This window comes from Petaurus breviceps, unplaced genomic scaffold (genome assembly GCF_028583685.1).
Source record: "Petaurus breviceps papuanus isolate PSGF00001 unplaced genomic scaffold, PetGlider_PUasm1.0 185, whole genome shotgun sequence".
NCBI lineage: Eukaryota > Metazoa > Chordata > Mammalia > Diprotodontia > Petauridae > Petaurus > Petaurus breviceps.
The window spans coordinates 37,218,522-37,234,339 of record NW_027185797.1 but is presented as its reverse complement, the minus strand read 5'-3'; the positions used below and the strand labels follow the sequence as shown (position 1 = coordinate 37,234,339).

General features: G+C 47.3%; 1 protein-coding gene across 1 annotated transcript; it reads right to left on the bottom strand.

The window, feature by feature from the left end:
• Positions 1-1,183: 1,183 nt before the first annotated feature.
• On the bottom strand, positions 1,184-9,097 carry LOC138161524 (beta-1,4-galactosyltransferase 3-like). Its single transcript, XM_069088272.1, has 6 exons — positions 8,851-9,097; positions 6,816-7,051; positions 3,585-3,772; positions 2,369-2,491; positions 2,172-2,276; positions 1,184-1,469 (listed from the first exon to the last, which is right to left on the bottom strand). The coding sequence occupies exons 1-6, from the start codon at positions 9,095-9,097 to the stop codon at positions 1,334-1,336; spliced, it is 1,035 nt and encodes a 344-aa protein (XP_068944373.1). The 3' UTR covers positions 1,184-1,333.
• Positions 9,098-15,818: the final 6,721 nt, after the last annotated feature.

Here is a 15,818-nt window from a genome sequence, read left to right as displayed (position 1 = left end):
TAGTAAATGCTGTATTTGGAATGATGTCATGTTTTGATCTTCTCTGTTCTTGGTTTGTCACTGAATAAAATGGAGAGCACCTATGCTGGTATTCTGAACCTTGGGAAGTTGCCTTTGCTTGGCATTATATTACACAGGGGTGAGTGATTTTAGAGGAGAAGTTGGCGAGGGGGCCCCCTCCAGGAAGAGAAGACCCATCACACCTGCTGACCAGTTTTGTCTGTGAGAGGAAGAACATGTGCCTCCCTTTCCTCCAGCACTGACAATCTACAAATTATTCTCCTCTCCCCTTTCCCTGCCCATCCCTAAGCCTGACTCTTCCAGACTCCTCCTTCCCTCCCTACTTCCTAGACTTGATAGCCTTGTATTTTGAGGACTGGTCCATTGATTTCTCTCAGATAGGGAAAGACCCCCCCAAAAAAAAAAAAAACCTCCCGAGTTCTACTCAAAGACAAGGCAATCCTTTAAGGTCTAGAATGAAGGTCCCTGGTCCTCCCACCTCTTGCCCATATTGTCCTTCCCCTCTTTATTCATCCCTCCCCATCCTCCCTTCATCTCTGTCCAGCAGCCTCCTCTGGACCTGAGCTTTCTGTCCCACATCTAGGGAACAGACAGTAGTGGCTTGCTATCTGGGATTCTGCCAGTCCCCAGCAATTTCTGCTTTCTCCAGTGATAGAATCATAGGAGGGAAGGGCCTCCTGACAGGGTTTCTAAGGAACATCAGTCACATTTACCACCTCCCCAGCCCGTCCAGGAAACTTTTCTTTGGGAATACTTCCAAAGGGATCCCGAACTCTCTCTACTCCTCCAGGATACCACAGGAAATTAATCCCGGCTCATCTCTCTGACCCTTCTCATCCAAAAATCACATGCCAACTTGGAGGTAGATTTTTGCTTTATAAGAGGGTTTTGTTGTTGATTTGTTTTATGGTGTTATCTGTGACTGTGCATGGGAAAACAGGCTTAAATACCTGTCTTCCCCTGAGACCTCCCTAAGGACAGGTTCAATCAGGGCAGAAATGTGTCTCCTGAATTAGATTGGGTCTTTTCTCCCAATCCTCATCCCCACATAGATCTAGATGGCAGGATCCCAAAATGGTGTGCAGGAGGGCTCATGCATCATATATAACAAACTACACTTTAATAAGAAATTGAGGTGAGGGGAAAAGCTAACCCTCACTGCTTCTTCCACATTTCTTTCCCTTTCTGCTTCCTGTCTGTTAGTCTTGAGTGCCCGACTTTGGTGCTTGATACATGGAAGAGATGAGGCACGTGGTGGGACAAGAGGCAAAAGATTCAGAGTTCTAGGCAGAAGACATGGGCCTGGGGGCAATTATGGTAGATCAACATGAAAGTACACTGTGAGGTTGGTGTAGAGTGGGGTCTGCTCCTTGGACAGCAAATGGTAGGAAAGAGTGCTCATTCCATTGTGACGCCATGTCAAATGGGTTTTGGAGAGGAGGCGAAACCTGACAGAGGCAAAAAGAAGAAAAGTAAGTCATTGTAGACCCCTTGGTAGCCCGCAGTCACCCCATCCACTCCCACCCCTTTGCTACTATTTTTATCCTGCCTACTTTGGGGAGGTTTCACAGTTTCTGAAGCTTCTTCCTCACAACTATCTACAAGGCTAGGAGTCTTTAGTATGGGCCCATTTTACAGATCAGGATCCTGAGGGGTTGGATGGCAGCCATCCATCTATTGCCCCTTGTCCCCCACTTAAGAGAATGGTCTGTGCCAAGGAGAATAACCAGGGATGAATCCCTTGAAAATAGGACAGTCCAAAAATGATTCCTTCTCCCTACTAAGGGTGACCCAAGGGTCACTATTCCCTCCAGGAGAATGACCCTAGAGTGACTCCTGGCTGATCTGAGGCTTTCTCCTTCCCATTATGATGACCCTCTACTTTCAAGTACAACTATTGGGCAAGTCAATGATCCTTCTACAAAGGCACTGACCCTGACCATCCTGACCATGGTGAAGAAACCTATAGGAGTCACTTCCAAGGATAAAACCTTGAAAGTGTTACCTACGCCAGAGCCCTCCACAAGAGGGATCTTCTTCTGGAGGTAAAGGGGTCACCTCCAAGGGTGGGTGAAACCCATGTCAGGTCAAGGAGGATGAGAGTAGCAGTGTCCCCTCCCCCAGACCCATCCTCTCCTTCTGCCCCTCACCTTTTAGGGTTGGCCTCATTTCCTCTGTCAAAACCATGCTTCAGCATGTGGTATCGGCCAAATACTGCTGGAGGCCGAGAGATTAACATCTTATTCAGGAAAATTCTGTAGGGAGGGATGGAACACAGAACCCTTGTGGCCTCTTTCCCCCTGCTCCCAGTCTCCCTCCCCACCAGATCTAGGCAGGAACTACTCACCTGGATGCAACGTCATCATCCTCACCCCCCCAGCCCCAGTAGTTGTTGGGAAAGCCATTGATCTTCAGATAGTGAATGGGCTTCAGTGCCACCACACCCCCAAAGTATGTCTGGTAAGGAAGCCTATAAATGTGAAGGAGAAGCTGAGTCAGAGGACCTCGATAGGCCAGATGTTACCATAACTGCATTTCTTCTGAGGGCTGCTTTCAAAGACCTCTACCCAAGGCCTTCACCTCAGACCCACATGAAAATCCCTCCTCTAACCTGATAGCTCTGAACCTCTTGATAATTGCTCTCCTTTGACCCTTAAGGTTAGCCACTCCTCTAGGACCCCAGAGTCAGACGCTCAATCTCTTGCTTCTGAGACTGTAATGGAAATGCAAATTTAAAGATCTTCCCTGCCCCTAGGCTAAAGTGCACCTGGAGACTGGGGTGGGAGGCTTGTTTTTTCAGTTGATACTTTTTGATTGGCCAGTGGGTCCAAAAGGTTGTTACATTCTCTGAGCCAGGAGAAGGCTATATAAGCCCTGATGTGTAGCTTTGTTTTGAGACTCACTTTGAGAAGTGTTCTGTGATTTGATCTGAATTCTGGGAAGCCGTTGTTGAGAGTCCCCCGGCTTTGAAAAACCCAGAATGTGGAAACCCAGATGTTGACTGGGTATGGATGTAATGGTTGGACAGTTTGGAAAGCTGTCTACTTGATCTGTTTCTGTCTTGATAATTCTGCCTGTATGGTTTGAGGTTCAGGGTGCTGACCTTTTCAAGGTAAATGATATATGTCTGACTGATTAAAGTAAGCTTGTTAACCCATTTTGAGTTGCTTTCCTTTAACAAAGCAGATCCAAGAACCTGTGGTAGCTGCAAACCCTGAGGACGCTTGGGGTGCTTGCTGCTACAGAGACAACCCCTTCTCTCTGGCCCCTGGAACAGCTGCTCCTCTCTTACCCTGGGGATAGCAGTTCCTTTCTTACCCTGAAGATAGTCTCTCCACTCTGCCCATGGATAGTTCTCTTCTCTGGACACTAGGATAGCCCCACCTCTATGGCCTTTAGGATTACACTCTTTTCTAACCTCTGAGATAGACCCTCCTCAGTAACCCCCTAGGCTTGCCATCTATTATAAACCCTGAGATAGCCACTCCTCTGTAGTCCCTAGGATAGCTCCTCTTCTCTGAACTCTCTGGGATATCTCTTTTCTCCACTCTGCCTTCACTTACTTATACTGGAACTTGTCCATGGCCACTGAAACATGCGTGGGAAAGGTGTTACAGTCATAAATGTTGCGATCATCCTCAGGAATTAGATCCACATCATGAAAGTAAATACACTGCCAGTTATTCTCCTTCATGGCCTCCTTGAAGCCCACATTCAATAGCTTCCCACGGTTAAAGGTATAATTGTCCATCTGGAATAGACATGGCCTTTAAACAGGAGAAATGGCCCTTTATTCAGGGAGTACCCTGCTCAGTGCCTAACTCAGTGTGTATACATTCCCTCTACCACCACCAGCATCACCCCCTAAAGACACACACACACACACACACACACACACACTCACATGTGGGCATGTGCCCATATACTCATGTGATGGGAACAGGAAAGACCAGAATGGCCAAAACAGGCTATTATGAGTATACAAAATTTAAAATACTTTTGTATAGACAAAATAAATGCAGCAGAAACTTAAAAAAAAAATCCAGATGAAGGGTGAAGGGTAGATTTTGCCTTAAATATCTCTGATTAAAGTCTGACATCTAATTTGACACAAATTTTTAAGGCTAAGGCTCTCCCCAATAGTCAAAGGATATAAATAGCTTCCAGAAGAATAACCAATAAAAAAAATTCCATCTCCATAATAGATAAATGCATGCTGAAATAACTTCATCTCCATCAAACCAGAAAAACTGATTAAAAAGAAACTAAACTTTTTTTTTAAGAAGGGATGGTAACCAAAGGGCTGAATTTGAAGCCAAAGGAGCTGGGTTTGAGTTCTGGATCTGATGCTGACCCACTTGGTGACCTTGGGCAAGTCACTTAATTTGTCTGGGGTTATACAATTGTGGGGAGGGGTGGCCCAGATAGTCTCTGAGGTCTGATAAATCTTCTGAGAGAGCTGTGAACTCTTCTAATCAGAACATGATAGATTTAGATCCACTACAAAATGACCCTACAGGTCATTTGGTGCTCTCTTCCCCCATTTGACACATGGGAACTTGCCAGGGGGTCACCCAGTTAGTGTCAGATGCAGAAACTGAACTGGGGTCTCCCTGGCTCCACTTCCAGAATTCTATACCGTTCTGTAGAGCAACTTGGAATTATGTACAAAATAATTATTGTATTGTTCAAATCCTTTGGCCCAGGGACCCCACAGCTGGGATCATATTCCAAATAGACTCCTGACTACAGAAAAATGCTCATATGCACAAAAAATGGTCATAGACACATTATTTGTGATGACAAAATCTAGAAACAAGTGCATTCAGTGACTGACACACAGTTGAACAAACTTTAGCAGGTTAACATAATGGTATATCAGTGCTCCAAGAAGGAACGAGGACTACACCTGTGATTTTATAGGTATAAGTGAGCATTTTCTAGCCCTAGAGAGGTCCTAGGGCAGCTAGGTGACTCAGTATTACATCAGAGGTGAAATTGGAACTCAGGCTTTCCTGACACAGAGGTCAAGACTTTCTCTTCTTATCAAGAAAGTTGAATATAAAGAATTAAATGGAAGACTTGTATGAAGAGATGCAGAGTGAAGAAAACAGAGCCCAAAGGACAATAGACACATCCAATACAACTGTGTAAATAAAGTCAAAATCTAGATAAATACATTGGTTAGTTTCAAAGGTAAAGACAGTCCTCCCTTTCCTTCACCGAATTATCTCCTATTTATGTATCTGGTTACATATTGTATCCTCTAGTGAGATGCATATTGCAAAATTCTTAGCACAGTGTCTGGTACACAGTAGTCACTTAATAAATGCTTGTTCCCTTTCCCTTCTTATTTCTAGTGGAATATAAGTTTCTCGCAGGCAAGGATTGTTTTGCTTTTTGACCTGATTTCTCCAGTGCACTGTCTTCTTCACAACAAGTACTTGATAAACTTTTGGAGGTTCATCTGTCATGCCCAAGCAAACATACAGATAAAGTTAAAGTTACTTTTTTTAAGAAAGTAAACAAATACTACACAATCATAATCAAAGCTGATGACCAGAATTCACTCCCAAGTTGTCTCTGCCACTGGTGATCTGATAACCTTCGATTTGCTGTTACTGTTCAACAAGAACTCAATTACTTAACTCCAGTTGCCCTCCAAAAGGGAAAAAAAAAAAACAAAAAACAAACAAACTCAATGACTATCAAATGGTCAATTTAATTGTGCAAAATTGAAAAAGTCTTTGCACCAACAAAACCAGTGCAGCTGAAATTAGAAGGGAAACTGTTAACTGGAGGGGTAAAAAAGCAAACCTCTTTGAATAAGTTTCTCTGATAAAGGGCCCTTTTCTAAGATAGATAAGGAACTGATTCAAATGTATCAGAATAAGAAAAACCTGAGAAGTCTTGTATGAACTGATGCAGAGTGAAATGAGTAGGTAAAGACAAACTGATACGGTAGTAACAATAATGTTAAAAATAAGCAGCTTTCAAAGACCTCAGAACCCTGATCAACAGAACCACCGGCCAACATTACAGAAGACTCCTGATGAAGCATGCTGCCCACCTCCCCCAGTTTGCCTTTAATTCGCAGAGCATTGATAGACAAGAGGAAGAACCGATTCTTACAAACTGTGTTCACTTAGTGCCAAGGGGCTTAAAAACAGAAAGGGATTCTGCGTAGTTTTGGACAGCGAAGGCTGAGGGGTTGGGAGGTCGATCCAATTTTAAGAATGAGGATTGGGATTTTCTTTCCCATTGGATGGTATCAGCTATGGGGACTGTTGAGACTGGTAGCTTATTACCCACCAGGGAGGTGACAGATTCAAGATGCTCATGAAGGCCCACATTTTGTGACCAAGGTGTGAGTAGGTTTTGTATAGCTTTGCATATTTATTAAAAAAGGTTTTAGTTTTCTTTTTTTTTCAAATAGAAGTATCAATGCTCACTAATTGAAAAGTAAAGTGAATAATATATCAAAAAATTTTAACACAATGCACTTGCTTTTCCTCTAGAAAGCAACATGAGAGGTAGAAGATGAAATATCACATATAAATATCACATGTAAATTTCTTTAAACCTCAGCCTTGGAAACAGCAATGTGTCTTTCACCATCACTAACCTCAATATCTCCCTCTGGGTCAAGCCTCCCTTTTCTTTTGTGTCCCTGTGTGAGGCTCTGGGCTCTATTTGCCTTCTGGAGGAGAACGAAGCGCCCTCTAGTCCTCCTTAGGCTGGGGAGATCTCCTTCCTCTCCAACCTCCTCCCTCCACCTCTGCCCAATCCCTTACCTGGTGTACCACATAGATGGTGTAGTGGATCTGCTGTCTCTGCAAGAAGGGGTGCAGGTGGTAGAGGAGCTGGTACAGGTGCTTTCTCCTAGCCCGGTAGGGGATGATGATGGCTGTGTGGTGAAGAGCCCAGCAGTTGGGAGGCTGATAGTTGCCTCCGAACTGGACCAGTGGGTTCTTCTGAGTGATGGCATCCAGTGTTAGATCGATAGGGAAGTTCACCTTCAGAGGGCCAACTGAGAGGGGAGGAGAGGTGACAGGAAACCAGTGAGGCCCCTCACCTCCTGACTCAATGACTCAACAGAGGTGTGCCCTGTCCAGCACACATCCTCTGATGGAGAATCATGAAGCCTGTCACCCAAATGACGGATGGACTGTCCAGTATGCCCTCCACACCCAATGGAGGTGTGAATGATGGTAGCTGTGGGACTGAGCTAGCACTGGAGAAGGGGGGAAGGTGGGAAGCCTTGAGAGGGGGTCTCCAAGTGAAAGACCATTGATGAATGGTGCAAATTCCCCATCCGACCTTCATGTACAAAGTGAGGACCATTAGGCAAATGAGTCACTTCCCTCACCTGCCTTCTCTTTCAGAATAGATTTAGAGCTGGACCTTAGAGGCCCCTAATTTTACAAAAGAGGAAACTGAGGCCCCATAGGTGGGATTCGAACCTAGGCAAATCCAGGCTCTTTCTACTACATTTTAAACAGGATGACTTTGGATGTAGGACAATGGAAAGAGCATCTAGGGTCAGAAGACCCAAGTGCAAGTCCTACCTCTGACGACCCTTACTATAAGTATGGACAAATCATTTACTCTCCCTGAGTCTGTGTCTTCATCTGTAAATGAGGGTGTTGGACCAGATGGATGCTGAACTTCCTCCCATCTCTGGCTCATATAATTGTTTGGAGGCAACTGGTGGCTCAGCAGAGAGGGAGAGGCCCAGAGTCAAGAAGACCCGAGTTCCAGCCTCAGATGTCTACCAGCTGTGTGACCCTGGATAAGTCACTTAACCCCTGCCTCAGTTTCCTTATCTGTAAAATGGGGGTCATAATAGCCACTGCCTCCCATGTGCCCACAGAGTTGTTGTGAGGACCAAATGAGATAATATTTGAAAAGAAAGTGATTGTCATAGGGCCTGGTGTGTAGTAGGCATGATATAAATGCCCAGGGGTAGGCACATGTGGCCCTCTAGGTGCTCAAGTGCAGCCCTTTGACTGAATCCAAGTGGGACCCCAGGTTGCAGTTTCCCTACTCTACCCCAAGGAGAATGTCAGCCCCAGCTATGTACCAGACACCAAAAATGTCACAGGCCCCTGCCTTAAGGAGCTTACCTTCTATCGGGGGAAACATCAGATACAAGAATCTAGAGAAGGGGAGAGAGGGGAGGGAGGAGGAAACAAAGGGGGTAGGGAGCTGCCTTTGAGCAGGGTCTTGAAGGAGACTAGAAACAGAGGGGAAGAGTGAGAGCATTCCAGGCATGGCCAACAGTGTGTGTGTGTGTGTGTGTGTGCATGTGTCTGTGTGTGTGAGTGTGTGTGTCTGTGTGTGTGAATGTGTGTCTGTGTGTGTGTGAGTGTGTGTGTGCGCGTGTGCTCGCAAAGACCCAACATTTGGAGAAGGTCAGATTATAGAATGAGGGAAGGAGAGTACCAAGGCTAGAGAAGTAGGTTGGGGTCAGTTTGGGATAGATTATGAAGCCAAACAAGAGAGTTGAATATTTTATCCCAGAAGCAACAGGGAACCAGGGGAGTTGGGGAGGGCATGGTCAGACTATGCTCTGGTAGCTGCTTGTAGAGGGGGAGGGACCAGAGGCAGGGAAGCCAATTAGGAGGCCCTTTCAAGAGTTCAGGTTTGAAATATTCCATGTAAATAAATGCTTGCTGAATGAATGAATGCATACATGCATGTATGCATGAATGAATAGATGAATAAAGAGGTGAGTGGGACCCCCGCACCATGTCCCTCCCCCACCCCCCGCACCAAGCAGCCAACCTTCTCCCATGCCTGCACACAAGTGTCAAGGTCCCAGCTTACTGACAAAAGGCGAGTTCTTGGGGCAGATGGGAAGAGCTTCCTCGGTGAGGCTCAGGGGTTGGATCTGGTCCAGGCCGCTGTAGACATCTCTCATCGTCAGGATAGTCATGGGGGTCCTAAGGCTGCTGGCAGTCAGGATCTTCAGGACATAGCTGGCCTGGGGTCTGTAGCCTTGGTGATACAGGACCACCATCACCACCAGTTGCAGTCCAAAGAATATGAACAGCACTCGGCCCTGTGCCACCATGTTGGGGGCAGGAGAGATGTAGGGTTCTGTCCTGCTCCCTGGGCAGGCCCAGTCGACTTTGCCCAGTAGATTCTCCTGGCTCCCTGCCTCTGCCAGTCTAGGAAGAGAGGTTGGGGTGAGGAAAGCAGGAGTAGGAGAAAGGATGTGGGAGAGAAGAATTAACCCCCATTTCTTGACTACTTTAAGGTTTACAGAGGGCAAGAGAAGGGAGGGAGGGGCTTGGGGAGAGGTGAAAAATGGTATTCCCATATTCACCATGGCTTGCCCACGGTCATTCAGACAGTTGTCAGAGTTAGTATCTGAACCCAGGCCATCTAGTCTCTTTTTAATTTTTTTTTTACTTTTTGGAGGGGGAAGGGCAGGGAAATTGGGGTTAAGTGACTTGCTCAATGTCATACAGGTAGTAAGTATTAAATATCTGAGGTCACATTTGAACTCAGGTCCTCCTGACTCCAGGGCCAGTGCTCTGTTCACTGTGCCACCTAGCCGCCCCTTTTTTTTTCAGGCCATCTAGTCTGAAACCTAGAGAGGTTAGGTGACTCACCCAAGGTCACACAGCTGCTTACATATCAGAGATATGATTTGAATGCAGATCATAGGATTGTAACTAGAAGGGACTTTCGTGACAGTAAGCATGGCATCATGGGGAGGGTGCTTGACTTAAAACCGGGAAGATCTATGTTCAAATCTTTCCTGGGACACTTACTACCTTATTAAATGACTTTACATCTCTAAGCCTCAGTTTCCTTCTATGTAAAATGAAGGTAAGTTGAGAGGTGGGCTGTCTGGCTTCCGGCGTCCCTTCCAGGTCTGGATCTCAGGTTCCAAAGATGGGCAGTGACTGGTTGGTTATTGTCCTTCGTTCTCAAAGGGGACCAAAATGGCATCACTATGCTAAGGTTGCTTCAATGCTCCACCACAGGTAGGGCAGAAATAATCTGCATGAACATTTGGGGTGGATTCTCCAAATGTGCACGTCCTGCGTTTCCTTTGAGCCTTCTCAATTCTGCTTCACTCACAAAGCAGAGCACCCTCTCTGCTGTGGGCACGCCATGCTGAGCAGCGCTGTGCCAGTGTCTCCCATGTCACAAGGTTCTTGAGAGAGACCTTGAGGGTGTCCTTGTATCCCTTCTTCTGACCCCCATGTAAGCACCTGCCCTGTGTGAGTCCTCCATAAAACAGTCTTTTTGGCAAGTGTACATTTTGCCTTTGAACAACGTGGCCAGCCCTTTGGAGTTGTGCTCTCTGAAGCAGAGTCTGAATGCTTGGCAGTTTAGCTTGAGTAAGGACCTCAATGTCTGGTGTCTATCCTGACGCTAGCATATCACACCACCTTATCTCCTGACTCTTTGGCTCAAGCATCCTGCCTTTTCTGGGGGACTTCCTGGAGGAAGGGGACATTCTGATGAGGTAGAAGAGAGTAAGAGATTGTTCTATACCTAAAAAATTAGGTGACCCACCAACCCTGGAGTCAGGAAGACCTGAGTTCAACCTGGCCTCAGGCTCTTACTAGCTGTGTGACCCTGGGCAAGTCACAATCCCAATCACTTCCAGAAAAAAAAAGGAAGAAAAGTAACCCATTCAGGCATTCCTGCATTCTCCTTCAGGACGTCAATCTTAATTAGAGAGAAAGGCACTGTACCTATGTATCAGCAATGCCATATTCACAATGCCTATGGAGAGTACAAATATGCTGATATAATTATCCATCACAAAATATGTCATGTTTGCCATATGGGGAAATAAACTAGAAAATTTATTAAGATACCAAAAGACTGAGTCCCAAAACCAGAAAGTGAAAGCCATCAGAGTAGTTATGATATTGGCACAGGTAGATAAAGTAGAAAGCACCCACATTTTCAAGCCTTTAAAACAGAACAGGACCTCAGGCAAAGGTCCTCCTCTCCCCACGCACAGCAACCACCCAGCGTCCGGGAAGCGCGCTCCCAGCAGCTCCGGCCCCTGGCAGTCCTCAGCAGGAGTCCTTAGCAGAAAGGGCTCAAAAAGGGCTTTGCACTGCCACTGCCTCTGCTGCTGCTGCCGCCGTGGCCACCACCGCTTGGCTTCCGCTTCCTCTTGCTCCGCCCCTTCCTGCTACGTAAGCAAGTCCAATGGGGCATGGAAGATATTTAAATCCAATAACCCTTACAACCTACTGAAGAGATGGAAGAGGGCATGGATTCTGTCTTTTAATCTTTAAAAACTAACCCACTGCTCTGCTCCTAAAATGCCACACAATTCCATTCAGGAAGTCTTTAAAAAAGCCATTAAAAGGACTCTAATTGCTGGGGGAAGGCTTATAAGATCACAGATTTGGAGCTAAAAGGGGCTTTAGAGGGGGCAGATGTGGAAACTGAGACCCCTACAAGCTAAGGGACTTGTCAAAGGTCACACTGCCAGTAAAGGTCTGAGGTGATATTTGAATCCAGCAGATCTTCCTGACTCCAAGGGTTAGGACAGCAATGCCTTTACCTTCAGAACCGTCCACTCAGTCCCCAGACTGGATTTCTTCCCATCACCCTAAGATGCCATGGAGAGTGGAAAGGTCATGTCAGAAGACGTAGCTTCGTGTCCCAGGTCAGACACATAATAGCTGTGTGACCTTGGGCATATGGCTTAATGTCTCTGAATCTGCTTTTTACTCTGTTTAAAATGGGAAGGAAATATTTGAACTACTCCCATGGCCCTAACTCAGCCCGTTTCCCTGTGCCCCTAGAATTGGCCAGAGTCCAGCTCGACCCTTCATGCCCACAAGTCTGGTTCTTCCTCATATTTCCCTCAGGCTCCACCCTGCCCCCAGGCCAGCCCCTCTTCCCCCTTCTCCAAGTTTGTCTCACAGAACTGAATCTAGGTGGTACCACTGGACCACCCCCATCCCCGGTCACACACACCCAAAGCCAATCATCATCTTCTTTCCCATAAACTACCACGCAGAGCCCAAGGCCCCCCCTCCCTTCCTTCAGCCTTTTCCCACTCCCCATCCCCACCAACCACTGCACTCCTCTCTCTAGACTTGTTGAGACCCTTTCTTTTCCTTTCCCTGCTCAAGGACTTTCAAGGCCTCCCACAAGTTATGATCAGACTCTTCATCCTTATAATCCAGGCCTCTAGAGTTGGGGCCAACAAACCCTCTGAATTGTCTCCCTGACTCACTTATACACTCCCTTCCCTTGGCTCCCCAAGCTCTCCCTCATGCTACATGAGTCATGTTCCTTCTTGCCGCAGGTGAGTTCAATTCATGCTTAAGTCTCTCCTCCCATCCCCATCCTTGGGTTCTCTCATCCTTCAGGGCCCAATCTCCTCCAAGAGACCTTCCCCAAGGACCCCATCTGACACCCATAGAGGGGGCTTCCCGACATTCCCTTTGAATAAATGGTTATGTATTCAGTTCTAATGGTGTGTGTGTGTGTGAGACACAGAGAGAGAGAGAGAGATCTCCTCAACTGCTTCGAGAGTTCCCTGAAGGCAGGAGCCATGGACCTTCCTCAGTATGTGCCATAGTGAAACCCCAGATGAGGCAGAGGAGACCCTGAGTTACTTCCGGTTCCTAATCCTGTTTCCTCTCCATAAAATGGGGAGGCAGGTGTAGACTGTGATGGACTCTTCCTCCCAGCTCTGCCATTCTCTGTTCGAAAGACCTTCCCAGTTTTTGTTGTTGGGCTTTCAGGGTACCTACCATATGACGCCTGGTTTAAAGATGGCACCATCTTCCTGAAGTGTTTGGTGAAGGGTGAAGAGAGTCTACACTGAGACTAGGGTGGAGGGCAGGAGATAAGGACGGAGAGGGAAGCCGGGACCCAACTCTTGTGGTCTGCTTTGCCAGACCAAAGAGTCATCGAATGTCAGAGTTGTGTTAGAACTCCTACCAAGTCCAACCTCAGCTTTTACAGATAGGGAGACTGAGGCCCATGGAGACCTGTCCAAAGTCACAGGGCCCATCAGTGCCAGAGCCAAAGCTAGATCTCAGGAACCAAGGCTCGCTCTGCAAAGATGCCATGTCCCTGAGTCCTGGCACCCCACTCCAACAGCTTATTCCCAGCCCCCCTCATGTGTGATCCTGTTCTTCCCCAGCTCCCAACAATCCTCCCCCTTCCCCACCCCAGCAGCCCATGGGGAGGCCAGTTGCCTCTGCATCCACTACAAGAGAACTAGGAAAGGAAATGAAGTCAAGCCTGGTGGTTAGAACCAGCTTGACATGAGAATATTGGCACCTGTGGGTGCTTCAGTGCAAGGCTCCCTCCACCTCCCCATCACTCTTTTTGGGTTGGGCCTGGGGGTCCCAAGCAAGGGGATTAAGATGCACCTGGTTGGTCTAGGCCCAAGTGATCTCTCTGTATCTTTGGCTAGCAACACGCTCTCTCTGAGCTGAAAACTAGAGGAAAGGCTTTTGAAACCCACTCTATTCAGCCCCAGATGCCTTTCAGGCACCTGACCTTCCCCCCTCCTGACTTTTATAAAAGTGACTCCCCCCAGACTCTCCCTCCCTTCCAAGGAGATGGCGGCCTGGGCTAGGGGTGAGGATCACAGAGGTGAAGGGAGATGTACAAGGAAACCTGCTCTATTCAGAACACAACACCCCAACCCTCCATAGGTACACACTCATGCACACACACAGAGCCAGAGATGGGGATCCCCCTCTGCCAAGATAGCCTGACACAATCATAGGGTGATCCAATCACTTGGCACCTGTACCCAGAGACAGACATCACACCCAGAGTGAGACACATTTACAACCAGAAATCAATCACAGATGCAGCCACACCCAAAGACAGTCCTCTAAGGCTGGTGGAAGCCCAGGCTTGGGATCCAGAGGTTCCATCACAGACACACCAGCATCCCCACAGATGGTCTCACTAGATGGGAACAGCACCAAAGGCCCAGGATGCCTCTCATGCCCCCACAACACACTAGGGACAGAAGCTGGCTGCACCACTCCCTCCTGTGGTTGTTTTTGGAACATTCAGTTCTTGCACTGGGCCAAGGTGGGAATCCCACTCCTGACTGGCTGGCCAGGGCCTGCTGACCACAGGCCATCTTTCTCTTATAGAACCTTGCAGAAGCATCATATGAACTGTGGAGAAATGGGTAAGAGCCAACATTGGAAAGGTTCTTGGTGTTGCCCAAAGACCCTAGCTCCACAATGGCCAGGGGGGCACTTGAAGGGGGCATAGTTCATGGAGCAAAGGGTCTGGAGTCAAGAAGGCCAGAGTTCAAACCCCACCACAGACACTTAGTAGCTGTGTGACCCTGGGCAAGTCATTTAACCTTGTCTGCTTTGATTCCCTTATCTGTGAAATGAGAATAATCATAGCTGGGGTGGCTGGGGATCCAGTGAAATACCATTTGTCAAGCTCTTGGCACATATGTACCCAGCACACAGTAGGCTCTTAATGAATGCTCATTGTCTTCCCTTTCACCCCCTCCCCACAAACTGGCCCAAAGCTGACCGGTCCTCCAGAAACAGGAGGCCAAGACCATGGCAACTGTGTGGGAATTCTGGTCAAGGCTGTGGCCTGGCTGCCCTGGCACCTGCCTGATGCCCCTTGAGCCTGGCCACTGAGGCTGGAGCTCTCTTGTCTGAAATGGTTCGGTGACCCGGAGGCTAAAGCAGTCATGGCGCACGGTACTGGAAATCACAACATGGACTAACCGAGGGAATAAACTTACATGCCCACAGTCATACAGGCCACCAATAAGTCACATGGTCACGACTAAACACTGAAATGATCCTTCTCTTGGAGATTAGTGGGTCTTCTCTGACACAGTTAATGGAACATTTGAGCTGGGGGGACCTTAGAATAGAGAGTGAGCTGGGAGGGCCCTGAGAACAGGGGAGGTCAGGGCCAGGAGCACAGAATGACATAGCTATGGCAACCTTAGAATAGAGATTGTCAGAAACAGTCAGAGAATGTCAGAGCACGGAGAGCCCGTAGGACAGGGATTATTGCACTGCATGGACTGTAGAAGAGAAAATGTCAGAACTTGAAGTAATAATAGCTATAATAGCTACATTTATGGAATACAGGTTGTTTTACGTATAGCTGATCCTCATGAGAGACCTCTGGGGGAGGCCATATTATTATCTCCATTTTACAGATGAGGAAACTGAGGCTAGAAAATGTTAAGTGACTTGCTCAGGGTGTTCTAGAGAGAGAGCATGAGCCTGGAGTCAGGAAGACCTGAGTTCAGAGATGATCTCAGACACTTAGTAGGTGTGTGACCTTGATACCTGGAACAAAATAGGCACTATATTTGATTCGTAGTGAGGGTCACACAAGGAAGGTCCATAGAATATGGGATGTATCATGTCAGAGCTGGGCAGGACCCTGGAACACAGAATGTAAGGTTCAAGGCTGGTGCTTCAAGATGATCTGTTGTCCCCTGGTGTTTTTGTAAATTGGGAAACTCTGCCTGTCTAGAGGCTGTTTTTATAACAATTACCTAGACAGGTCTATTCTCTCCAGCCTGTGGTCGGCCCCTGTGAATGTCCTAGGAATCTGAGCTGGTTGAAAGTGGATGTGATCCCTTGAGAGGCAGAGTGTTTCCTGTCCCTGTGAGGCTGGAGGCTTCTTTGTTGGGGATGATACTGGGAGGGAGAGAAATTGTGCCCAGCTAGAGGGTTGGGTTAGGTGCTCTCTGAGTCTTCCAGCTCTGAGATGCTGTGGTTCCACCTACCTAAAAGCATCCAAGTGAAGGTAATCTCTGGGCTGAAGGCATTCTC

Coding starts and splice junctions, on each gene's coding strand:
- LOC138161524 (XM_069088272.1), bottom strand. CDS start 9,097: ATGGTGGCACAGGGCCGAGTGCTGTTCATATTCTTTGGACTGCAACTG. Junction 2,277..2,368: donor GATGATGACGTTGCATCCAG/GTGAGTAGTTCC, acceptor CCCTCCCTACAG/AATTTTCCTGAATAAGATGT. Junction 1,470..2,171: donor AATGAGGCCAACCCTAAAAG/GTGAGGGGCAGA, acceptor TGCCTCTGTCAG/GTTTCGCCTCCTCTCCAAAA.